The 27791-nt window shown below is 40.6% G+C and overlaps 1 protein-coding gene across 1 annotated transcript in view; it reads right to left on the minus strand.

Annotated features, from left to right (window-relative positions):
• The window catches only part of ITGA8 (integrin subunit alpha 8), a 713969-nt gene that overhangs the window by 212930 nt on the left and 473248 nt on the right, over positions 1-27791 (minus strand). Inside the window, exon 17 of the mRNA XM_078663606.1 lies at positions 6338-6492. Coding sequence (XP_078519732.1) covers positions 6338-6492 — 155 coding nt within the window. The remainder of the gene's footprint in view (positions 1-6337; positions 6493-27791) is intronic.

Here is a 27791-nt window from a genome sequence, read left to right on the forward strand (position 1 = left end):
AAATAATAGAACATTCTTTAAAGTGTGTGGAAGTTCTTAAAAAAAATTATGATTTGAAAGATAATAAAATTCAATCTGCTAAAAAAAGAAGTTTTAAACCTAAACCTGATGTCAAGGATAGGATAAAAAGAGAATATAAGAATGAAAAATTTAAAAGTAATGATAAATTTGTGACCTTGAAATGTGTCAGGTGTGACAAGACATGGTACTTGGCCAATGATATTAAATGTCCAGCGTTTAATCATATTTGCTCTAAGTGTAAAAAAAGGCACATTTTTCTAAAGTATGTAAAACCAGAATGACTCCTAGGGTGAAGAAAGTAGAAGTGTATGAAAGTAATTCTGACTCTACTCCAGATGACTTTGAATGTGGACAGGTTGTTGTTCAGGTTAAAGATCTCTCAAAAAAGAAAAGTTGTCCTTTTGATGATATTATCGTCGATGGTGAATCAACAAGAGTACTTTTTGATTCTGGTGCTAAGATAACTATCGTTTCCAATGAGTTCTATAATTCAAAACTCAAGGATAAAATCAAGCTTTTCAAACCTGACATAATTCCCTTAGCATACAGTGGTGAGCCTATCAAACTGCATGGTTACTTCATGGGAGTAATTGAGTATAAGAATAGAGTTATTGCAGGAAAGATTTACATATAAAAAAAAGGGGATAGTGTAATTAGTTGGCTTCATCATGGGGATTTGGGAGTATATTTAGATCCCAATTCTGATCCTCCCATACGGATTAGAGAAAATGTGTCTGCTATTCAAAAGTTTACAACTGTCAGTGATAAGCCTAATGAAAATGAATTTGTTCAGTCTCTTATTGAAGAATTTCCCAATTTATTCAAGCAAAGTTTAGGTTGTATGAGGGGCTATCAACACAAAATTAAGTTAAAAAGTAATTCTAGTCCTGTGTGTTGCAAGGTCAGAAATGTTCCATTGTCAGCCAGAGAGGATATGCTAAAGGAGATACTAAAATGAAAGGAAAATGAAATTATTGAAGAGGTTGAGGGGACAGAGTGGTTGGCTCCGGTGGTGGCAGCACGAAAACCAAATGGTGACTTGCGCTTATGCATTGATTTGCGCCAACTTAATAAGAATGTTGTTGTTGATAAATATACCCTGCCGAACATAAATGAGCTTTTAGTTTTATTGGGTGGTGCTAAGGTATTAGGGCCTAGATGTAGGTAATAGCAAATTACCGAATGGTAAATACAGAATTTTACCGATTCGGTATTTACTATTCGGTAATTGCTATGTAGGTAAACAATTCGGTAAAAATACCGAATCGGTAAGATTCGGATTCAGTATTTGCCAATGATTCCTATGGGCCTTGAAGCCCATTGGATTCAATAGCAAATACCGATTCGGTAATTACCGAATCGGTAAAATTACCCATTTTACAAGGGGGACAGGATGTCACTTTGACACCCTGTTGCACCCCTGTTTCTGGCTTGTGTGCCATGTGACACACACATGCCCTTTGGGCATGTCTGTGTGCCACATGGCACAGGTGTACATGCACAGATGTGCATGTACACTGGAATTCGTTATTTATCATGGAATAGTATTCCATGGTAAATAACGATTCGGTAAGGGCCTGTGGCACTGATTACAGTGCCACCTACATATTGATTTACAGAATCGGTAAATTTACCGATTCGGTATTTTACCGATTTTGTAAATTTACCGAATCGGTAAATATACTGATTCTGTAACATTAAGGCCACCTACATGTCAAATCCCAAATACCGGTCGGTAACGGCCGAAATCGGCCGATACCGACCGGTATTTGGTGACCTACATCTGGCCCTTAGTACCATCGATTTGACTTCCGCGCACCATCAAATAGAGCTGGAACAGAATAGCAGAGATCTAACGGCATTCATTACACCTTTTGGTACCTTTAGGTTTAAGAGAATGCCGTTTGGTCTTGTTTCAGCTTCCTCTGTGTTTCAGCGTGTAATGGAATGTGTGTTGAAGGACTTGTCTGGTGTATGCATCTACCAAGATGACATTCTAATATTTGCAAACAACATGGAGGAGCATGATCTTCGGTTAAAATCTGTTATTTGTTGTTTAAACAAATGTTATCTCACTGTGAAAAAAGAGAAATGTAAGTTTTGTGCAGACTCCATAAATTATTTGGGTCATAAGGTAGATGCCATTGGAGTTAAACCTAAGGATGACATGGTGGATGTTATACAAAAAATGAGTTCTCCTACTAACAAGGAAGAATTAATGAAATTTTTAGGCATCGTAGAGTATTATGCCAAATTTGTAAAAAACTTTGCCGAAGTCACATCCAACATGAGATGTTTACTGAGGAAAGGTGTAAGTTTTAATTGGTCTCGCGAATGTGAAATGGAATTTGAAAGGGTCAAAGAGAGTTTGAAAAATGCCCGCTCTTCCAAAGTTTTGATACATCTCTCAAGCCAATACTCACTACAGATGCCAGTGAAAAGGGCTTAGGTGCCGTTCTGCAACAATATGGGCCATCAGGATGGAAAACTATTATGTTTTTGTCACGGAGTTTGAGGGATCCAGAGACTAGATATTCTGTAGTGGAAAGAGAAGCAATAGGAGTCTTTTGTGCAATTAAAAAATTGAGAAAGTTCTTGTGGAGAATGGAATTTGAGGTCAGAATGGATTACAAACCTTTAGTGGAGATTTTGGAAAAAAAGGGTTTGGATTTAATTTCTGGTCACATCACCAAATGGATTATGGGTTTACAAGAGTATTCTTTTCTCATAAGATATATCCCAGGTGTTGAGAATAAAATAGCTGATGTTCTTTCTCGTCTAGTTCCCCTTGAAGACAGTGAAAACTCTGTTGGTGATAACACTGAGATTGAAGATGAATGGGTTTGTACTTTAGATCAGGTGAGTGTAACTGAAGAGAGATGGGTTAAGGAAGTTGCACAAGATGAAACTCTTATAGAAGTTTTGTCATTGTTACTTGGTAACCGGATGAGTGCAAAAGTTGGTTCTGCATCCACAAGTCCTTTTTGGTATGTGAGGCATGAATTGTCGGTAAATAAGGGAATACTGTTTCGTGGTACAAGACTGGTCCCTCCTGTCAGTCTTAGAAAGAAGAGAGCATTCAGGTATCACCAAAACTAAAGAGAGATTACGGAGTACCTATTGGTGGCCTGGAATGGACAAGTTTGTGGAGAGGGAAATACGTGACCGGGTTCCATGTAATCTAAGTGACAAGTCCAAGTGTCCCAGAGTCCAACCCATGATAGTGAAAAGACGTCCTAAACATCCATGGCAGGATATTGCTTTGGACATTTTAGGTCCAATTCACAATAATGGATCTCAAACCTTCCTGTTGGTTATTATGGATATGTTTTCCAGATGGCCTGAGGTGTTGTTCTTGTCCAATGTGGAAACGCAAAGTGTCATAAAGTGTTTGAAGGAGTCATTTTCTAGAGAGGAAAATCCAGGATCCATATTAACAGATAATGGTGTACAGCTAATTTCAAAAGAGATGGGGATTTTCTTTCCAATGGTGCAGTGGTGTAATTGTACACAAGACTAGTGCGTTGAATCATCCTGAAGTAAATGGAATGATTGAGAGATTTAACAGGGTGTTGAAGGAGACCATTACTTTAGCAAAATCTATATCTCTTGATTGGAAAAGTGAAGTACGTAAGATAGTAGATGAATACAGATTGACTCCCCACTCTACAATGGGTAAATCTTCTTTTTCTTTTATTTCGTGGAAGGTTTGCCAATACTAATTTGGAACCCAACTGGGTCAATGATTATTGCAGGGTAAAAGGCAAAAATGATAATGTTAATAGAGAAGAATTGCAAGCTAGGGAAGAATCCAAGGCTCTGCAAAGGAAGACATACTTATATTTTAAAAAATCTGTTAAAAAAACTGTGGTTAAGGTAGAAGATTGGGTTGCCATTAAGCGTCCAGGTTTGTTTGGTGGCAGCAGTACCAAATATCTCAAGCCTATGATGGTCATAAAAGTTTTTAACAATGCTGTAAAAACACAAGATCACCATATATGGAACCTCAACAGAGTTGTCATTGTAAGAATGAAATCCAACAATGTTTGGGGGGAAAAGGTACTAGCAGTAATGGGGGTGTACATCTTCGTCGCTCTTTGAGGTCCACAAAACGTCCATTATATCTTGAGGATTATTCTTAAAGTTAAAATGTGTCTTTTGGTATATATGAGTACATGTAAATAGTTTGTTACAGGAGGGAGATGTGTAATATTCTTGATTACTAGAATAGCTGCTCTGCTTATGTTCTATGTCCTATCATAATCTAGAATGTTGTGAGGTCATTGGGGGTTTGAAGAATGCTGCTCAGAGAAGACTGACTTCTGTAGCTGTTGGATGGGATCTTTTGTTGTGAATAAACTTCATCAAGAATTTACATGAGTTTCATCATTCTTTATGGAATTACTATACCAGGCTATTTAGACACCTTGGGCCTGATTGATAAACACGCTTGTGAATCTGCCCTCCTAGTCTATAGCAAGGCATGGGAGAAGCTTAACAATACTATGGAGCTCAAACTTTTTTACAGCAGTACATCTACAAAGCTAGAACAGTGATAAATATCCAGATGAAATTCTGGAAATGACATGTGCGTCCTGTTTTCTTCAGTGTGGATTTGTATGCCTAGTATAATTCCAAATTGTTAAAACCAGGCACTTCTGTGCAATGGCACTTGGCTTTACTTTTTTTTTCCTCTGGAAAAATAGTCGTGCAGACAATAATCCATTTTCTGAGCCCCCATCCCAATGAACTTTGTGGCTGTTCTGTTCCCTTTCCAGACCAGGAAAGGGTTATACTCCGGGGCTTGACAATTTGCTGTGTCGATTAGCTTCAGACAGGCATTTCTACAAATGTATTTATCTGTGAGATTTCACAAACTCTCAAGGCTTGTTATGCCTTTAAATCCCCTTATCCCTACCTCGTGGGATTTGCTTCTTGGTAATATTACACAATCACAGAGTAATATATTGCAAGAGTAAAAAAACATACAACTGACAGGTCACCTTTTGCGAATTTCTTGCAATTGTAAATGCAGCCACCTGTGTCCTAGGTGTTATTTACAAGCATGAATGGTTCTATGGATGGGGCCTCTAGGCCTTGCATTAAAACATGATCTAAGACTGAACAACATTGTTCATACTTCTCAGCAAACGCAAGCATCTATTTCCATAGTATGGTGAATGCCTAATCATCTCCCTTTCACTTGTTCTGTAGAATTTACTATTATTAGGAGTGGTCACCAATCATGGAAAGTACGCTTAAAATCAATGTTTCATAATAATAATGATACACTGGTGTGATGTTTTAAATAACATTGAGCATTCGGGCTAGCATTTTTCAGGGAATTCTCGCCACAGCCTTCTGCCATGTTGTTCTCTGTGAAATGCCCTAAACGATATTATTACTCAACATTTTCTGCAACTGCACCAAACCTCCTCAACATCCTCCTTACTTATCCCTAAAAAAATGAGAACAACCTGCTATTTAAAAAGAAACTGGATACATTGCTAGTGTGGCAGTCTTTCTAGAAGGTGCCTGGAATTACTACGTGGATGCAACACAGGGACTTACACATCCATTCAATGTGACAATAGCATACAAAGGCTTCCATTCAGTCGAATGCCCATTTCTTATTACACCAATGAGAATTGTACACATGTTATGCCTGATGCTAAACCACAACTTTATCCAAAGTCCAAAGGTTGTACGCTAATTTATAATATATGAAGAAATATTTAAACAAACTAAACATGCCTGCAATTTGTTTTTACAAAATGTATGTCATTGGATTGTGTTTTTGGCAAATTCTTTGTAGGCAGATTCTGCAGACCTGTTGGCCTCTCAGTGTGGCCATGTAGCCAGAGTGGCTAGACCCTTCACCACATTAACGAATAGAGCAGCATGCTTGAGACATGATTAAGTAAATATACAAAGCATAACATTTTCTGCATTAAACATCTTCTTACAATCAAAGCAAATTCAGTATAGACTATGGTCCTTTGAATTTAAAAAAAAACTCAATAAAGAATAAACCTGTTAAGAAACTAACATCTGTAATCTGAACATCGTATTGTGTACTCACTGATTTGGACATTGTCTTGTTATTACTGTTGAAAGTGCTGCACCTTCTTGCGTTCAGTTTATTTTTATGATTATATCATTCCTTTTAACATATTTGAGCGTAGACTGACCCCACCAACATAGAAAGCAGAAATACAGATTAACCCTTCAACAGCCACTTTAGTGCCTAGGAAGGGAGTGAGTATTAAAAAGGCAGAAAATATACAAAAAATTCACAAGTTTCTGGAACACTTACTTTAAGGTATACAACAAAACTCTGGCACTCAGATTGCTTCTGTTTCCTTACGAGAAGGGGGAAAGAATGTTGTGGCTGCTGGTAATCAAGAAAAAGAGTTCTTTTAATGGCTCCTTTCTGTTTCAACCAGTCCAATTCCAGGTCAGCTCTCAACACTTAGGAAAAATTAGAATAGAACATTTAATTATTTTCTGAATGTCCCCACAGAGTATAGCAAATAATTAGTTCACTAAATCATCCTCAATTGATTTGTGTGTGGACTATGAATTGGAAAGAATTAGTACACAAATGTTGCCCATCAAATTGTATCCAGGTAACTGTAATAAAGGAGTGGGTGATGAGTTCTGCTCCGCCGGCGGAGCTGACGGAGTTTGTAACACAGAGTTCTGGCAAAATTCCACCAACCGCCGTGTGGCAGAAATTTTTCTTGTTCACTGGTCACCAATGGTAAGTTGGCGAGTGAGAATTGATGTCCATTAATGACATTTTGGGGTGCCAAATGGGCTCCCAGGGAGATTCCCTATGTGGGTGGTTGTGACCGTTCACAGTGAGAATACTGCCGCCTGAGTAGAAAATCTACTTGAGAGGCAGAAAATCCAACTCAAAATGCAATGCCCTCTGGCACACCATGTGATACTGTTCGTGATGACTTTTCAGCAGAGAAAGGTCCGGGTGCTAAAAATTAGAGCAAGCAGCACGCCATACTGGTTTTGACCCATTCGCAACACTCCGCAGAATCTCGCTGAATTTTCATGTAATTCCACGGAATTCCGCAGAGTGAAACTACACAAATTCTGCCAACCCCTATTAAAGAATGACTTCACCCAATATACCTACCCATATTGTGTCCCTAATTAATTACTAAATCACCCATAAATAGTTTATATCCTCACAAGTCAAAGAAAATAATTTGCTTCACTTATTCTCTGCTCATCAAAAGTGTGTTCCCACTAAGCAAAACAAAGAATTTGTTCATTTAGTCTCTACACATCATATTGTATCCCAGCTAGCTTTAGCAAATTAGTTAGGTCAATTTCCGGATACATACATGAATTAGTTTACTAAATCTTCACTCATCAAATTGTGTCCCCACTGAGCATAACACATAATTATTTCACTTAATGTTCCTTAACTGAATTGTGTCCCCACTATGTATAGCAAAGAATAAGATCACTAAATTACCCTTTAGCAGATTGTGTCCTTGCTGTTTATAGCAAAAGGTTAATTTTCTTCAGTAAGTGGTCTTCTATTTACATCTGCCTTTTTCATTGTGTACTGTTTGTGGACACAAGTTGTGCACTTTTTTTAAGTTGCATAGATTCAATATTCATATGTAATTGGTATAAATCTATATGTATATTAACGCTAAATCATATCTGATAATGAGCACAACAGATTGGCATTCAGTGGCCATGCCCAATATATGGACCTTTTGTCATGGCAAATCCTCGGTTTTCAAGAGCCTTAGATTTGACAGCAAACCATCCTACTCCTAGAGCACACTGAATAAACTGGTGTCTTTTTGTATGACCAAGTCACAAACACACTTTTTAGTGAGTATTTCTATCTATTCCCACGTTGAGTGTGACTTATTCACCAGGTCCAGGAGTAGGATGCACCTATTTAATGAAAAACGCTTTGTGAATTGTGCCCTATGGGTTCAAATGTACAAAACCTAAAAAAGAAACATTGACTCAATAATGACAGTGACAGCTTGAACCCCACTAGGGTCTAACATACAGTCAGAAAAAAGTACAAATAAGTGGGGCAAACAAATATATTCCAAGTTTAAAGAGAACACCAAATGCATAATAAAATCTAATTTATGCTTAAACAGTAGTGTTGAAAGTGGCAAAACTGCAAAAATATTGAAGTAGAAAAGAGCCATACTAAAGTATGTACACACAGCAGAAATAGCCCAAATGTTGTGCCCTAACACATAGGCACCTTCACATGACCTCACAGTTTTAGAACCAGCTATGCATAATTATGAGGTTAATACATCTTCCTACTCTAATTGACAATATTTCAGATTTATTTATTTCAGTGAAAGCAGCTCCTCTGTAAAAAAAAAAAGTGCACATCCACGTTTCACAATGAATATGCTAGTGGTTCAGCTGCATCAAGTCTGCGCAAACCTTGTTCAGTGGTATCATTTAATTAGCAACCATGGGTATGAAGTTCTCCTAGTAATCACACTCAGTTCCATGACCCATTGATATTGTTTTCAGGTGTGAAAGAATAACTGGTTGTAGCTAGTGGTTCTCATGCCAATAATTTTTTTATGATGCCAATCATTGTGCAGCATATTCTGCTTTGACACTGGTAGCGTGGAAAGAGTCCCAAATGTACATTCCAGTACCAGCTCAACCTGTGACTCACAAGAATGGGCTCCAGCTCCGCACCAAAATCTTCTTCTAGGCAACAGATCTTTGCTACTGTTTTGGAATGGAAGCTAGATCAATCATCTAAATTGACATTCAAATTTACCAGTTCTTAAGTTTAGTCTATAATGAGAGTTTTGGATTGGTTTTGAAAACCTACATTCTCATATACAGAGATTAATACATTATTTTGTCTTTATTTGATTAGTAAATCAGATAAATCAGTTTACCGAATTATCCCAACAAAAAATGCAGCTAGAATAAAGAAAAATACCAAATGACAAGCGTCTTTTATAATGAAATCACTCCCTATTCTAAATAAATGTACATAATCTTAAGTTAATAGAACCCATAAAGAGTTTGAGGAAAAGAAGTGAGATCAAAGAAGCATTAGTTCGAAATCAAATTAAGCTGTCGAATTCCCCATAAAGAGCAGTTGATGAAACTCAGCTGAGTCCCAATATCCAAAGGGCATTAGCATACATTTGCAGTAACAATCTGTGCAAGCAAAAACCTCAACAGGAAAATATAGGGAAACAGATGCAGCAGTAGCTACAACTGTCAAAGATAGAATTAGGAAGGTTGAGAGTCTAGGAGCTTCACCTCCAAAGTGGCGGGCAATAGCCATCAGCAGTAGTCGTTAGCAGAATTAGCACTAGTCTGCAGCAGACGAACTGTGGCAGATCTCCTCTATAACTAGAAACACATACTAATATAAAAGACAAGAACATGTGCATAACATTGTTGCAGGTTAGATCACTTCTATCAAATGAAAATACATCTTTCGATGAGGACCAGTCTTCGTTCTTCCTTTCCCTTGGAAAACACCTGAATTCAACAGTCTGCTATCAAATATGTAACAGACATCACTAAACAGTTGTGTTTCTGAAAGCTTTAAGCTTGGTTCCCAGGGAAGCTTAATGTAGAGTTAATTATATCATTTATTCAATGTTTCACTGCATAACAATGAACTATACTAAAGACAGAAATAATTACTTGCAGATTTCTAGTTAGGTAATGCTTTTCATATTTCATGTAAGTGAGAGTTATAGTTAAAATATGCTATTTTCTATTGAGTATTATATGAACATGAGATAGGAAGTAAAAGCTTAGTGCAAATGAGAATAATTTGCTTAAGAAAGATAATTCAATATAAAACTAGAACATTCAGCAGTTAGGACGAAAGTTCTAAGCAAGTCACATTAAGGTAAAGCTATCAAATACATTTGTACATGATTCAGCAGTTTCTAAGGCTTCTATTTCTGAAAGGGAAATGTAACCGTTAATATAGTTGTCTGGTGCGTTTTGCACATTTTCACGATGTGTCATTTTGCAGTATGTTTTCACGTTAAATCTAAGGCAAATTACCACCTCATTAATTTGCTTGCTTGCAGCCCTTACTTGTGAGGTCTCCCATCTCCCCAGACATCAATCCCATAAGATCTAAAATAAAGAAAATCCCCACTCCCTCCCACATCTCCTGCTTTCTCCATGGCTCCTGCTAGTCTTGTGCATGATGAGGGTTTGGTGCATGCCACGCTTGAGGATCAAAAATGAGGCACCCATGCCGAGTGGTCCCTGCTGCCTATGGAGTTTCAAGGCAGCGTGGGACACCTAGACGCAGTTGGGCAGTGCTAATGCGGCTGATGCATTGTTTCTGGGTGCCCAAGGTGAGGATTCCTAGCTCAATGGAAGTATAGGCTTGACAAACAGCTGGGGAAGTGGCTCTTCTCCTCCAATTGTGTCGGTAGGGTCCTGTTTGGGACAGTTTTTTATGAATTTACAGATATATGATGTCAGCTAGTGATTGGTCACACTGTTTTACAGGCTGTTCTTGGTGTGTTTACAGTCCTGGGAGTTCTGTATGTTTTTTAAGGATACTGTCTGGAGAGGACTGGAGTTATTCCTTTCTCCTTTGCTTGTGGGAATAGCGCCTGGACCATGTGATGTGTACTGGGTGAATATTATACATCCAATGGGCCGGATTGGATTCCTGCTAATGTGCCTTCTTCTGGCAGGATTGCTTCAGTTCCTTGGCGTCCATTGCTGTCACAGTCGGAGGTCTAGGACATGTTTGAAGTGGAGGTGGCCAGGGCTTTGGCTACTTCTGACAAGAGGAAGTCGGGCAGATCCTCTCGGGCTCATGTGGCCTGGGAGTCCTCATCTTCAGATTCAGTTTGGCCCTCTGCTTCTTCTGGCATATATCTGTGGTGAGAGGATATGTGGGACACCCTGTCTGGTTTACAGTAGAATATAGGGCTTTCCTCCATTTTTTTGTGGCAGGAAGTATGTATGTTGGTAGGGGTGGTGGTTCTTCCTATTAATATGATACGGAATATTTGTCAGTTGACTGTGGCTATAGAGAAGAGCCATGATTCTGGCCTCATTCTCACCTGCTGGATGATATGTTATCAGGTTTAGTAAGGGCTACTGAGGTGTCCTCCAGATCTTTGGCGGCAGCCAGATGGCACTTCTGGATGGGAGATTGGGAGACAGAGTCAGTGGAGGATCCTCCTTGTTGACGTTTCCTTTTTAGGAGTTTATATGTTTTTTTCAGACCTACCGGATTCAAGTATGTCCAAGGCCTTTGTGGACAGAAGGCACTGCTATACACAGGTCAGTTTGATTACTTGAAGTACTGGGATATGGAATCCAGTTCTTCTCCTTGCCGGAAGTTCAAGGGGTTCTCTGGCCATGAGTAGGTCTCATTAAGTAGCATTCCTGACAATTACGGGGGAATCCCGGTTGGAGTGCAACTTCATCAAATTTGTAGAGGTTTGGTATTTAGAGGTCACAGATAGTTGGATTCTAAACATAGTCAGTGATGGCCATGTGGTGGACTACGTGAAATCCCCCCTTAATGTATGGGATTCAGAGGAGCTCCTCTTCCTGTCCAGGGTCCGTATCATCTGGCGCTGCTCCAGGGAGTTGGGCTGTTAAATCTGAAGGATGCAATTGTTCCATATCCCGCAGGGAAGAGAGGCTTGGTTGCTTATTCCCCCTTTATTTTTTTTCTGGTCCAGAATGTGTCGGTTGATTTCAGGCCAGTGCTGGAATTGATGTGCGTCAATGCTTGGGTCCAGATGATTCTCTTTTTTATGGTGACTCTGCAGTCAATCTTGCCTTTGTTAAGGCCAGGGGTTTGGTTGGCTTCCATATTCCTGGAGTATACTTATCTACATGTCCCATCTGACCCTCACATCAGAAGGTTTGGCGGTTTGCCATGGGGGGTAGTCCATTCCCAGTTTGCGTCATTTCCTCCTGGCTTAGATTCTCCCTGAGGGTGTTTGCCACAGTGCTGCTCCATTAGTGGCATGTCTGCTTTCAGAGGGATTTGTTGTGCACTGGTATCTGGATGATTGGCTGGGACAAACTTCCTTGGTGGGGGTGAGTTTGTCCCATTTAGAAAGGGTGCTAGCAGTGTTGAGCTCTCATGAGTACCTCGTCCTCTGGGAATGGTCCTCCTTAAATTCGTCCCAGGACCTGGTCTTATTTGGGGCACAATTTCAGTCTCTGGGGTGTGTGATCATGCTGCAGGGTCACATTGGGTGTCTATTGGCACATGACTGTCCATTGGTGGCAGCTTGGCTCAGGGAGACCTGGCATCTATCTGTAATCTTCCTTGTTCCAAGGACGTGCTTTCAGCTTCACAGTTGGTCCTTTGGTTTTGGGGCATTGGGATCTAGGATACCAAATTTTGGGTGTTTCCATTCCTCTGGCTCGGCGGGTCAAGCAGATTCTGGTGCTGCTAGGAGTTCAGTTAGATCCACCAGTTCCAATATTTCTGTTCTTGTTGGGCGCTTGGGGATTCAATTTGTAGGTGCAAGGGTGTTGGCCTTGATCCAAGGAGTGTCGTACCTCAAATTGGAGGCAATTCAGGACCATAAAGAGGGCTCTTCTAGTGTTTGTGCCCAGTTGCTGGAGATGGCATTGCTGATAGGGACAGACTATGTCTCCGTGTCTACTTTTGTGAACAAACTGGGGAGTGTCTCTGGATTGGAGTCTGGGCTCAGTGGTTCACAGGTTGTTGGAATGGGCGTAGTTGTCTCTGATTTCTCTGTGAGCCAGTCACAATCAGGGGACAGCCAACATGATGGCAGATTTGCTTAACATGAATATTCCCTTGTCAGGCGACTTTTCTCTGGCTCTGAGAGTGTTTGCTCATTTGTCTCATCTGTAGGTGATGTAGGTGTTGGATATTTTTGCCTTCTGGAGCAAAGCGCAAGTTCAGAGGCTCTCTGCCAAGGCCAGGGGGTCCAGGCTATGGCGATCGATGCCCTATCCTGTCAGTGGCCAGTGCGTTTTTTGTATGCCTCTCCTCCATTGCCGCTCATCAACCTTTGTTGTTGTAAGTGTGGCAGTTGTGAGCAGAGGTTGTTCTGGTGGCTTTCCAGTGGCCTCTGGCCTAAAGGTTTCCCATGTTATTGATGATGTTGGGGGCACCAGAGTAGCTTCTCCTTGTGGTTACAGCCCCTCAGGAGTTTCCCTTTTTGGGGGTGATAGCTCCGTTTGAAGGCCTGGAGGTTGAAAGGGGTGGGGGGAGTCTATGTCCAGGAAGTTTCAAACACTTTGCAGACTATGTTGCAGGCATCCAGGAGCAATCTCCTTGTTGCTCGGATACTCCAGCATTGGGGGTATTTTTCCCAATGGTTTGGGGTCATTGGTCTTGATCCTACTACTTTGTGTTTCCTTACAATTGGTGATGGTATTCTTGCAGGATGGTTGTACATTGGGTTGGACATTGACCAGGTTGAGTGTGCAGTGGGCTGCAATCCAAGCATTTAGAGGTCCATGGAAGGCTTTGTTGGATGAGGGTGGTTTGGGGCCACAGCTTTTGGAGGGGCTTGTCAAATTTGTCCCCTGTGGTCGGTGAAGTCTGTACTTTCTTTGGACTTGTCAGTGGTATTGTAAAACTTGATGTATGCTCCTTTTGAGCCTTTGGAGATTATTGGTTTGCAATTTCTGCCCTTGTGATGCTCTTTGTGGGGATTTTGTTTTTGTGGGCCAGATGGTTTCGGGAGTTGGGAGTTTAGTACTCTATGTTTCCATTTTGCTTGGCATTTCCTGGCAGCGTGGTGTTGGTTAATGTGCTGGGTTTACCTGACAGTTACGTCTTCTTTTCATTTCCTGCAAGTTGTGTTTTGACAGGATTTTACCCTTCACCAGGATCGGTGGAGGAGGAGAGGTTGTACTGCCTTGTTGTCAGGTGGGCTGTTTTGGTCTCCTTGCTAAGGGCTCTGCCCTTTTGCTAGGTGGAGTCATGGTTTATGAAATTTGCTGCCAACCAGGTGGGGTGTGTAGTCAGTGGATTTTACTTGCTGCGGCTGGATTGGGATGTCGGTTTCTATGGCCTCTGGGGTTCATGGCCTTTTCAGTGAAGGTCTGCCCGTGTATCACCTCAACTTTGGTGGTGCTATGGGGAGCTTCCATTGGGGAACTTTGCCGGGCAGCACCCTGGGCTGATTCCACATTGTCTGCTCAAACATTATCGTCTTTCTGAGATACAGTATGTCACTGAGGTGTTTGGTCATCTGGTTCTCTCCTCTATGCTGAAATAGAAGGTGTCCTGGTGTGGTGTGTCTCCATTGATTTGTGGGGTCAGCAGACATTGTCAATTGCCTGCATTTTGTGCTTGCTACATCTCACATGAAGGGGAGGCAAGCGAGGGAATGGATGAGGAGGTAATATCTTAATTACTTATCTATAATTACATTACTCTGCGTCCTATTCCCTTGCTTGCAGCCAAGATCCCACCCATCCTCCCTATGATAGAACTGACATGGGTGTTGGTTGAAGATTGTTATGAACAGGAGGTGTGAGGTGGGGAGGAGCTTTTATTAATTTTAGACCTCGTGGGATTGGAGTCTAGGGAGGCAGGAGGCCTCACATGGAAGGGCAGCAACCAATGGAATAGGACTCAGAAAAACGCAATTACCGGTAAGTAATTAAGACATTTTCAGATTTGTTAATTCGTTTTTAATTCAAAATTTCACATTTTACAATTCCCCCATCAGATGGTTGCCTTGACCATCATGCTAATTTCATTTCACATATGAGTTCATTCAAAGAGCACTTACATCATCTGTTGAATCTGCGTTTTCCTTTTCTGACCTCGAAATTTCAATGATTTCATGTAATCATCAATCATGAGATAGTTTAATTCTAATTCTTTTTCAAATCTCATGTTGAGTTATTTTTCCCTTCTTTTGCAAAAAATAAATCTACAGCTCATGAATAAATCATAAAGAGATAGCATACAAAGCCCAAGGATCATTCATGGCACAAATACCGATTTTGTAATACCTCCTCCTGCTGCATTGTATGAAATTTCCATTTGTGTGAACTCCCTTTCCAAAGTTTTTTTTAAAAAACTAGTGTTTCCAATTCTTCTAACTCAGGTTACAAATCGGAAATATTCTTTGCAAAACCTTCAATCTCTTTTCCTTCATCAGTTAAATAAGAACAGCAATGGGTTAATTTGAGCATTTTACAAACGCCGCCTTTTTCTGCAAGCACTATGTCTAATGCTAGGTGATCCTGCAAAACCATTGAAAGTATAGCAATCAGCTCAGTGCTCACTACTAGAAAAGCACCAGCAGTGCTTGTTGCCATTTTGTCAACAACAGTTAACAGTTCTCTAATCTTTTTGCTATTTAATATGACACCTTCAGGAGGAATTATTGCTTCAAATAAGTGGTTTAATAATTCAGCTCCAGTTTCTGTACTGCATCTGTGTCTGTGTGCCCGTGTCATTGTTAAGGCATCTAAAATGTGTACATGGTAATTTTTAGGAATTAGTACATCTAGATAACAGATACCCTCCCAGTCAGCAGGCCACAAGAAAGCATTTGTTCCTCCTGTAACTTCAAATGTGTGTTACTAATACCTACATATCTAGTTCACTTGGGTATTCTTCAGCTAATCCATATTTTTCATTTGTATTGACTATCTAACCTTAGTTTGGGGTAAACCATTTTCTTTCTAAATGTATCCTCTTCTTTCTTCCAAATGTTCTTTAGAACATCACTATGTTTATCTTTAGTATGTGTTATATTTATGTATCTTTGTACTTAAGCCATTATGTAAATCTTCTCTATAGGTCTCATCAAGTAAGTTAAATTGTTTTGCAAGCCTTAACACTATATTTAGGTCTATGGGGAAAGAAGTAAAACCAAACTGTGTCAATTTCTTTTGCAGCAGATAATATGAAGTAGGGAAGGAGCAACTTAGGTACTGGAGCCAAGAAGGGGAAATAAAGGCAGCTCAACTCTCTCTTAAAGGGGGTGTCATGTATTCCTATCGGTTCTGAATCGATCCCCCTATTCCTGACCCTATTCTAGTTAAACAAACCAACAAGTTAACTAGCAGTCAGCCCATGAGGCAGAAAACCCCCATGATGCAGATACCGTTATCTGACGCAGTCACACTACGGCACAGGAACGTGTTATCTGATTAGGTCATAACGCTTGCGATCTAATTAGACAAGCGATATTCCTCCAGCCCCTGATAAGGCATACGGAGTTCTCATAACAAATCAAACCTATGACAACCTGGGCAAAACCCTGCGGCCATTGTTTTGATTTCACCGAGAACTTTAGTAAAAGAATGTGCTAACGAGCAAGTCGTATGACATCTTTATTGACGTATCTATGTCCATCCTTACGTCAATCTCGGCACCTTAAAGGTATAAATATTACCGATCTTGCCATATGCAAACACACGCGTGGTGACGAGACGGAGCAGCCATACTTGCCGAAGCCGAGAGCAGAGCAGACCCCGCTGGCAGCAGCCCCGCCTTTCTGACGCGCTGAGAGACGCGCTGCTTACTCCTGCCGAGAATCCAGCACCGGCGTTTCTGGGTAGCCCTCGCAGGCAGCCTGGAATATCGAGACCAGAGAGAGAGATACCATTCCTCATTCATCCTAACTTCCAGGTACAGAACTGAATAACCCCTCACAGAGAATTCTTTAGTTATTCACTTGGCAAAAACAAACTTAACTTAAACTGTAACTTTCTATTCCCGCCCACGCATTAGACTTAGGTCAGGTACACGGGGTAGGCGTATTTAGAAACACCAGTTGAGTACGTTTAGTCAAATGTATATGTGTATGTAAATATATTTTATTCATTTTAAAACATCATATGGCTTAGAAACCATATCAATGTTTTTACAGTATTACTTTATACTATTGCTTTTAATGTATGCACTTTACTTAACTATAAGTATCGCAATAATATCGATCCATTTCTCTTGTACGAGAAAAGAGACTGATCAATAAATAACACCTTTTTATTGAACACGCCCGTCTCTTCCTTTTCTCTACATTCTGATGAGACTAAGAATGCACGTACTGACTGAGTAAAATAATTTGCCTTTTGTTCACACGACTCTCGAGATTGACTCTTGATTAGGGGAGAGCAAAGTTGTCATGTTCTATGGTTGTCAGAAACTAAATCCCTTCTTGTCTAATCAGGGAAGTTAATTCCTCCTTGAACATTCGAGAAAGTTTCTAGCGAACTCTGAGCTACGCTGGCAAACCCAAAACTTAAGTCTAGTATCGACAGTAGTAGACCTAGTTAACGTCTGGCCTAGGCCTTTACTGCTGTAGGTATTATTCCAATGCGCAGAGCCTATTGGGAAGATAGGAACTACACTACATGGTGCCCAACGCGTTTGGAAAGGGCGATAAAACTAACGTAAGACATTTAGAGTAACTCAGTCGTGCTTTCTCACTCAGACCCCTTTTCCCACATACTCCAAAGACGTCTGGAGTGGGTGAAAGGTAATATCCGCCAGACCTCGCAGGAGGGAACTCCTATGTATGGTTCTTGGTATAGTCAACGTTGAAGGATAAACAGTTCCAAAATATTGTGCATCTAATCTTTGTTCCATAAGAAACCTGATCTGCAAACAAACAAAATAACCTTTTTGACAGTAAAATGTCTGACAATAAGGATGAAAGAGAGGCAGTTAGATTAGCAACTGAACTCGCAGATGCTGATGCTACCATGCAAGCAGCAGACCCGGATATAATACTAATCCCGGTCACCAAAAGGAAATCTATAACCTTAAAACTTATAGAAAATGGACTGACACCTAGAGGTGGCACAGTCATATTCGTAATTGAGGCACACGAATATCGGCAGACAGAGGTATACTATACATGGATACATTTTCCAGCAGCAAATGCTGTAACAAAGTACTTCCACTATTACAAAATAGAGGTACCACCTGACATTTACACTCCTTTCGAGGAAGTGGAAGTACCACTCAAATTCCAAGAGCATTTGCTCTTATTTGATGGCACCCTAAAACATAATAATCACATCACCAGGCTCGGTCCTTTAGGTAGACCAGGAGCAACGTGGCCGGTCTTAGCCGGATACACACCACACCCAGACATCGAAGGGATGTCTACAGGAGAGCTGTTAATACAGCTAAAACAATTACTAAAAATTCATAGACAATTAGTCCAATATGTAATGCGGACTTCAACAATTCAGCCAGCGATTAAACTTCCACAGCTGACCCCTCACCAGGGGAACACAAATAAAATTACACCACAGAACATCCAATCCTGCCTAGGTAAAGTACCGGCTAAACGTGAACAAATACCATTCTGGTTGGCACAGAAAATTACCCAAATAGAGGCGGTGTTTCCTGACACCACCCCGCTAGAAAAACACAGGATTCTGACTATCTGTCTTCCAATGGGAATCGCACCACACATTGAGGACTGTGACACTTGGGGTACAGTCTTTGCTTCCATCTACACAAAAACGCACGGTGTTCCACCCATTTCGGTAATACCAGATGTGCTAAAACAAATTCAAGACGAATATGGTCCTGAACCCGCTTTAACTCTTGGTATGAAATTGCTAAAAGACTTCAAGCAGGTCTCGGCTATATTATTAGCCAACATAAAAGGTGAAGCAGCAAACGTGGCGATCCGCCAGAGGCTAAAGGAGACAGATATAGCAGACCAACCGGCTGAAATTGCCAGAGGAACTAGGTAGAGATAGTTTAGGTGGAATACCAGTAAAACCGCAACTGACTGAAAGTCCAGAAAAAATATTTTTTAATAATAATTCACCAAAAAAGAACTGGGATGGAAACAAACAATCCAATCCTCAAGAAAAGAAATTCCAGTCCAGAGGAAGGTCTCCTAGGCGAAGAGAAAAATCTCCAAACCGAAGACAGAGGTCACCGCAGAGTGACCCCTCTAGGAATAGATATAACCTTAGAAATAGGGATAATATAAAAAAACCTGATAGATATCAAGACATTGATACACGTCCCTCTCAATCTTTTCAGACTTCCTCGCAGAAATCGGAAAGAAGAGGACGATCAGAACAAAGAGAAGAGCACGCCAAGTCCAAAGACAAGGAACCTGCTCAGCTAAAAAAGAAATTACAATTTCCAAAAAAGAAGGTAGCCAGTATCAAGGTAGTTAACAATGCCGAGAATACTGAGGACACAACTGAAAAACGGAGAGTGGGCTCAGACAATGCTAGACAGTGCAGCAGAAGTGAGCATAGCTTGCAAAGTCCTTATGAATCATCTGGAGACAGTGGACACGAATGAATATCTTCAAGTGGAAACTGCGGACACCAGAGTTAGCAAACCCCACAAAATATACGAAGTAACATTGCGTATAGAGGGTGATAAGACTAGAAAAATAAGGGGACTATTTTGGGATAATCTCTCCAAGGGCTATGATATTCTTCTAGCTGAAAAAGACTGGCCACCAGAGTTTGTCAGGGAGTGCCCTCATGGCGAAGAAGTAATTATGCCTGCCTTCTCAAATCAAAATCCAATTCATAAGAAATACACACTTGCTAGAAAGTGGGCAGTGGCTCTAGCACCTGCTTTATATAAAAATCATGTAGGATGGGATGAGGATTCTCCTCCTCACAAAATCCAGTTAAAATCACAACCTACTGCACAAAGGCAGTACCCAATTAAGCAAGAAGCTAAAAAACAGGTAAATGAAATACTAGATCAGCTAGAATACCAGGGGTTGATTGAAACTTGCACCTCACAAATGAACAATCCTTTGTTTCCGGTCTCCAAACCAGACAATTCATATCGTCTAGTTTTGGATTACCGACACCTTAACACATGTTGCAAAACTTTTGCAGTGCAAAACTCACACAGTGCTGCACTAATGAATAACATAGTGCGCAAAAAATACAAAACAACCTTGGACATCTCCAATGGATTCTTTTGTCAAAACATAGCACCAGAGAGCAGATATTTAACTGCATTCTCAGTAAATGGCACTCAAAAACAATTCTGTCGGTTAGCCCAGGGGTACAAGAACAGCCTGGGGGTATTCTCAGCGAGAGTAACAGAATTACTACAACTATATGATGATGAAGCATTATCTTATGTCGATGACATTTACTTAACAGATGATGACTTGGAGACTCACTTGAAAAGAGTGAACACCATAATACTTGGGTTCGCTGCAGAGGGTTACAAATTCAACTTTAAAAAGTCCAGAATTGCCCACCTGACAGTCCTGTTCTTAGGATATGAGTTATCAAGTGAAGGCACTCCACTGGGATGACGACAATGACAAACTGGTTAACTCGCTTAAAGACTTCCTTAATGAGCTAAAACTTACTCAAGTATGCAACCAACCCACGCACACACAAGGAGCGACCCTAGACTGGATTATCTCAAGAAATACAGAGACATCAATCCTCGCTATAGACCCATGTGATTGGTCGGACCACCACATCATAACATTCTTGATACCGACAATGAAAAAGGGAAAGACCGTGCAACCACGCAAGCTCAAGAAATTGATACGAGACACAAAAGAAACCAATATGGAACTTCTGGTTGAAAGGTGTGAGAATGACCTGAAGCCTCCCAACAATAAGCAAAATGTCAATGAGCTGACGGATCACTACATAACCTCGATCGGTAATATCGTTAATGACATCATGCCCCAAAAAATGAAAAAAGTCTCAGAGAAGCCAAAAAATCCTTGGTTTAACGAGTCACTCAACGAGGACAGGCGCAAACTGAGAATGGCTGAAAGAAAATGGAGACAACATCCTTCTTCCCCTGAGCTGAAAGCCCTCAGAAAAACAAGGAAAGAATATAACAAAAAGATAATCGACTCCAAAAAAGAATTTTTCAGAGCTGAACTGGACAATGCCAGAAACAGACCCCGAAAACTCTTCCAGATCTTAAAACAACAGTCAAATAAACTAGCCAAAACAGTTCAAGAGAATACAAATACTCCCATAAGTTGCGAAGAATTCTCCTCATTTTTCTCGGAAAAATCGAAAATGCTAGAAGTTGAACTCACAAAGGCAGCAGCAAACCTTATGACCCTTCCCCCACCGAATAAAGAGGCCAATATGTCAACTGAAGGTCTCCAAACAAAAAACAAGGCAAACTGGGACACATTTGAACTATACAACCAAGAAAAGATCACCAAAACGCTGTTGGAACTCAGACCAAACAACCATGATCAAGACCCTCTACCGGGAAAATGTGTAAGAGAAATCAGCCACACTCTAATTCCAATCTGGACTGAGATAGTAAATGCCTCTCTGGCCCAAGGGATCCTCCCTGACTGTCTAAAAACAGGTCAGGTAGTGCCCATCATCAAAAAACCAACAGCCGATGCAACAGACCCAAATAACTATCGACCAGTGACTAACATCCCTCTACTGGACAAACTCATTGAGAAATGTGTACAGGGCCAATTAAGCCAACACATCGCTAAGTTCTCCCTACTTGATGACTGCCAATCAGGTTTCAGAACAGGGCACAGTACTGAAACTGCGATTCTGCATATTGTCGATGACGCCCTACAGGCCCTAGACCGAAATCAAACATGCCTACTGATTCTTCTCGACCTGTCAGCAGCATTTGACACGGTAAAGCACGAAGTACTAATGACCAGACTACAAGACAGGATGGGAGTATCCGGAAACGTACTGAAATGGTTCAGCTCTTTTCTAGAGAACAGGACCCAGCGATTCCAGGTTAATCAAGCAATCTCTTCCCCAAGCCCCAATACAATCGGGGTCCCACAAGGCTCAACGTTATCCCCGGATCTATTCAACTTGTATGTAGAACCTCTCACTGAGATCCTTCAAAAATCACAGATATCTTATCATATGTATGCAGATGACACGCAAATTTACATGAAGATCAGCTCTCTGGAGGACATCAACAGAATAAACCATACTCTAATGGAAGCCTTGCGATGGTTAACAACGAACCATCTGAAACTAAACGCCCAGAAAACAGAATTCCTGCTAATCTCTCCGACTAAGAGCCAATCTGAAGTTAAGGAATGGACTAAACTGGTGACGGCGCTAAATTGCACCCCGACCCTAGTTAACTCAGCTAAATCACTAGGAATCACGCTAGATGAAAACCTCAACATGAAAGAACACATCAACTCAATGGCCAAGAGCGCCCGCTTCCACTTAAATTACTTAAGAAAAATGAAACCCTTTATCTCAGCAACAGATCTAAAACTGGCCATCCAATCTCTAGTTATCTCGAGGATCGAATACGGATGCACCACATTAGCTGGCCTACCGAAAACTTCCACAGCTCCATTAAAAGCCTGCCTCAACGCTGCGGCTAGACTCATCTCTGGAACGAAGAAATTCGATCACATATCTCCTCACCTGAAAGCTCTAAACTGGCTGCCTTACGAGGCCAGAATTCAAATGAAGATGGCCTGTATTACACATAAAGCTGTTCACTACAACATGCCTAGATACCTTGCCAAGAAACTCATGCCTTCAGGAGGCAACAGACCAACTAGAAGCACAAAAGACTTCCTATTGCGACCAGCCTTTTTCCACAAGATAAAGACCTACAACAGAGCATTCTCCGGAGCTGCCCCCAGAATCTGGAACTCACTACCTCCAAACATCAGAAAAATTCAAAACACAGTAACATTCAAACGGGAACTTAAGTCTCACTTGATGAGTAAATTCCCTACATAGAGAATCCATCTGTTTACTGGGATGATCATTTACGCTACCAGAGGGTGGCCCTCATCGAAAATTTGGAAATTTGGAAAATTGAAGGCTGATAACTGTCCGCTTTGCATGGTCAAGTCGAGGATTGTCATGCTACTGTTTTCCTCTCATACCTGGGAACTTATACTCTATCTCACAGTCATAATCTATATAACTGCTACCTCACTATATTTATTTAACCATATTATCCTTATATGCAATCAATTACCTTATAACTCTACCTCTCCATGCTTGTACCATTACCACGACACAAGCTAAGCCTAGTTTCGTCACCAATTGCTAATTGCACAGACATTAGGAAGTATATATCTAACATGTCTATACACTACATTACCTTCTACCTCATAATTATGTTTTTTTGTGATTTACTGCTACCATAATGTCTACATGTTATTCTCTCCTTGTTAAGCGCTCTGATACCCACGGGTCTTGTCCGCGCTATACAAAACTCTATAAATAAATAAATAAATAAATAAATAAAAGGCAAAAGCCTGGCTGACAATTTCCTAGAGAAATGTGCCGTACTCCAAGCACCTAGAACACTAAAAAACTTACAGTCAATTCTAGGCTTCCTAAATTTCGGAAGAACATACATTGCAAATTACGCAGAAAGGGTCAAACCCCTTTATGACTTAATTAAACCAGATTTTAAAAGATCCAATTGGACTCAAATACACACAGAAATTTTGAGATCCTTACAAACAGACATGCTAATTAAAACAAAATTAGAAACACGTGATAACACACGCAATCTTGTGATTCGAGTCATCCCAGGGAGATGCGGATTCACATACCTGACCTCTAATGAGGGGGAAAAGGTACCAATTGCATTCAAATCACACTTGTACACAAAAGCTGAACAGAAATTCAGCAACAAAGAAAAAATTGTTCTTGCAGTTCAAACCGCAATAGCTAGAGAAAAAGATCAAGCAGACGGTAGACATATCAAAGTCAGAACAGCTGAATCAGCCTTTGAGGCATTAACAACACCGTGTAATTTACCAACAACAACATTGGATCCAGAATGGTTACAATGGGTAAATTCAATCACAACGGACAAAGTATACTACAACTTTGATCCAGAACTAGAAGAATTAAAAAATCTAGAATATGAAGAAACATACCCTCTGCCAATCGACATTCTGCCTCTACGACATTACGCCTGTGTAATCTATACAGACGGACATGCTCAACCCTCCGTTTGGGGAGAACAGGCATACAACCCCACATGTGAGATTACAAAAGAAGTGTGGCGCGGAGGTAAACTAAGACCTCTATTAACAAAATCACACTCAGTAGAAACTAATTCAGAACTACAAACTGAAATAATAGCATTGAAAATGGCGCTAGATAATGCGGATCGCGAATTCCCGACACTTATAGTGTCAGATTCATATTACTGCGTCAAATCATATAACAAGGATTTGCAGACATGGATTCAAAACGGTTACAAAGATGACACAGATGCACCAATAAAGCAGAAACTACTCTGGGAACAAATAGCTCTTTTACAAAAAGAACTACCAAAGACTCACGTGACTCACTCACTGAGTCATCAGCGTGATGGCGTTCACATTGTAGGGAATTCATTGGCTGAAACAGCCACAGCGGCAGCCACTAAATCGGCTCCCGTAGTTCGAAAAAAGCGTACATTAAAATACATTGACGGTGAAACAGTGCTGGCGGCGAAAACGTCATCAAAAGGCGACTGCTCAGCGTTACCGATCAACTATCCACTCAATTATACATACATAATCGATGCAAACTCCGTCCCTTTTGCTCGAATCCCTGGAGTGGGGGATAGAGTGATTCCAAACATGGACAGGAGAAACTTGTTAATCGCAGACGCACATATGGTCGAGGGTCTCAGACACCTCAAACTAAAAGATTCTCTGGAAGAATTACAATCACGGTACTGGTGGCCAGGCATGAGCCTACATCATACCATGTTTGTAAAAAACTGCCCAAACTGCAACAGAAATCACAGTGGGGAGAGAAAAAATATAATACGGTGGAATCTGACTGCAGATAATATCACCAGTAAAAAGCAGGGCTTGCGATTAACATATACAGGCTAGTTCCACTTATAATGTAGATCACCAGCACTCGGCTGACGTCCGGACTGTTATACAAAGATTTGCGAGTCTAAATGGCATATACGCTAAGAGCATGCTACGTTCGACCACTGTTTTCACTCAAGCCCACCAGCCTGGGGGGAAACATGGCCGAATGAGCACAGTCCAGCGGGAATCTTCTCACTTCCTTCCTGAGGGTACGGGATGGTGTAAAGAAAAAACCAAGGCAGAAAGCAATCTATAACGGAAAGGATATTAGGTTCGGGAGCTGGGTGGGTCAAACATCTAATAAGTGTCCAACGTAGTCTCAATAACTTGCCAAGAAATTCTCTGAAGGGATTCAGTGCGTACGAATTATTATTTGGAACTAGGATGATTATCTCTGACATTGATAGTCAGACTTCAGTGGTGAAAGAAAAAAGCTTTGATATCAACGACCGTTTGGCTATTTTGCAGGACTTAAACAAAACAAGAAAAGACCTGAGCAACATAAAGTTGAAACAACAGCCAACAACCACTGAAGAACCACCACCTGTCCCAGCAAGACCTGTCTGGATTCCAAAAGTCGGGGATCTAGTCAGGGAAAAGATCGCGGTAAAGAAGGAATTTGGGCCTTCTTATAGAAAAGCAGTTCCTGTCTTGTCTGTCAACGGGACAAGATCAGTTGTACTACCGCCACTTGCTGGTAAAAAGGAGAACCGAGTTGTATCCATCGACCTGGTAAAACCACAACATGTGGCCGATAACAAACAGTAGGCCAAGTGGACTCCCAATAAGTAGCAGAACACCAAGGTTTGCTACCAGTACAGAGGTCCTAACGAAGAGGCTCATCACATTCGAAACGCCTACAGAAGAACAACAAGGACTATGCAACAATGCAATAGAACTCAGACCTCTGAAAACCCAAATAAAAACATTTAGCAGAGACACACCAATCTATAATGAAGTACCAAGTGAAAATGCAAGAAACAGAAATCCTGAAGCAATTGGAACTATTGACAGAACTGCATCCGGCTACTTCATAAACTTCGATGATTCCTCTGAAGACTTCAGTGAATCAAAGACACAGCCATCATCAAAATCCTTTAAAGACAAAACTAAGGAACTTTTGAAAGAACTGAAAGAAACATATCTGATTTCCCCATGGATTGAATTTTGGGTGGGTTTTGGTGCATTTATCCTCATACTTTGGCTCATCATGGTACTTACTTTGGGACGCTTCATTGAGGGAAAATATGCTAAAATGGACACAGCAAGCCAGAACATCAACTTGGTCCTCAAACCACACACATCTTCACACGTCGAGAAAAGAGAACTTTCTTCAGCCAACTTCACAGCCAATCCGATACCTGGTGGGGTAGCCTGGGACAACACTGACTATGAAATTTATGGTCCGGTCGAGATCCTGAAATATCCACACCAAATTAAGATCTCATTGAGTGACTTTGCAAAACCAAACTCATTTGCTGATGATTGGGACTTCGAAAGTATTAATAATATGATGTCTGACTTAGTAATGTCTGCTAAATTTACCAAACATGATTATTTGCAGGGTTCTACAAATTATGACAGTATGTATTGCTATAACCACTATGGTAATCACTTTTTACATAGATCTGCACAACCTAGAAATGTGTTAAATTATAATCAATGGGAACATTGTGCAACACCTCCAAAAGGGAGCTCAAGAACCGTTTACGACAAATATTCATATTTTTCAGGTTTTAACACAAGTAATGCTGAAACATTTTATTTTAAATTGTCAAACAAGACAGGAACCAAAACCATGATAACCAACACAAAATTTTTATATTCAGACTCATTTTTTGCACACATGAATACCTTTGGATTTGATTATTGGGACAAAAATGTTGAATTGAAAAGTGTTTGGGGTACAAAAGATTGGCAAGTACAGGGTATAGAAGCTTTGTTTAGAGCCTGCATGATCCCAGAACAAATGATATTTTTAAATGACACTGTTCAACAAACCACCTGTCTTGGCCTAGCCAAAATCAAAGATTTAAATAACCCGTCTATTCCAAAGCCAACAATGTTTAGCAACACTTCTAAAGATGAAGAGATAGACGTAAACCATTTATTAAACCAAAACAGAACACATCCTGATTGGAAACAGTGGTTGATCTGGCCCACAGATACTAATAACTGTCAAGACAGATTCCTGAACAAAACACAGGGTTTCAAAATGAACAGGCCAGGCCATAGATATCCTCAAAGACATCACCCAGGGATAATAACCACCTACAGTGTGGGCAAATTATGCCTTCAATGGCTACAAACCTCCACACTGGCTGAAATTAAGCAACACCTAACTTTACTTACTGATGGTGCTGACTTGCGTGATTTCACTTTGGGACCACGCAAACAGCGTCAAAAGCGTTTCATAGCAGCCTCTGTATATGCAGCATACAATGAGGCCTGGAAGGTTAATCAAATTGAAACAGCAGAGAGAATACGGGAAATTGACCGTATTAATTTGGAAAAATCACTTTCTGTAGTGGACAATGGGTTAATGACTCTGTCCTCCAGAATTTTTTCATTGGACAGCATTGTGTCTTCAGCAATCGATATATTATCGCAAGACTTACTGTTATTACAACATGGTCAGTCACAATTGCGTTCTATTGTACAGCTTGGCTGGACGTTACAAAATCTGCGTTCAGGCTATGTGCCTTGGCGTTTAATCAACACAACGTCACTATTCCAAATCTTTAACCTTACTGATAGACAAATCGGTATGGCACAAAAGGGTGCTGATTATACAATCTTGAGCATTGAAAAACTAGAAAGATTACCAATGACAATGTCAGAACGACCTGTCAGTGAATGGATGATACACGGAATCATAAATATTCCAATCTCAACCTTCAGGTTTCAATACTGCCAAAAATATATACAGGCTGGCATGTACGAGAAATTGGGAAAGGGGTACCTTAAAACAACATGGAA

Source organism: Lissotriton helveticus, chromosome 10 (assembly GCF_964261635.1).
Source record: "Lissotriton helveticus chromosome 10, aLisHel1.1, whole genome shotgun sequence".
NCBI lineage: Eukaryota > Metazoa > Chordata > Amphibia > Caudata > Salamandridae > Lissotriton > Lissotriton helveticus.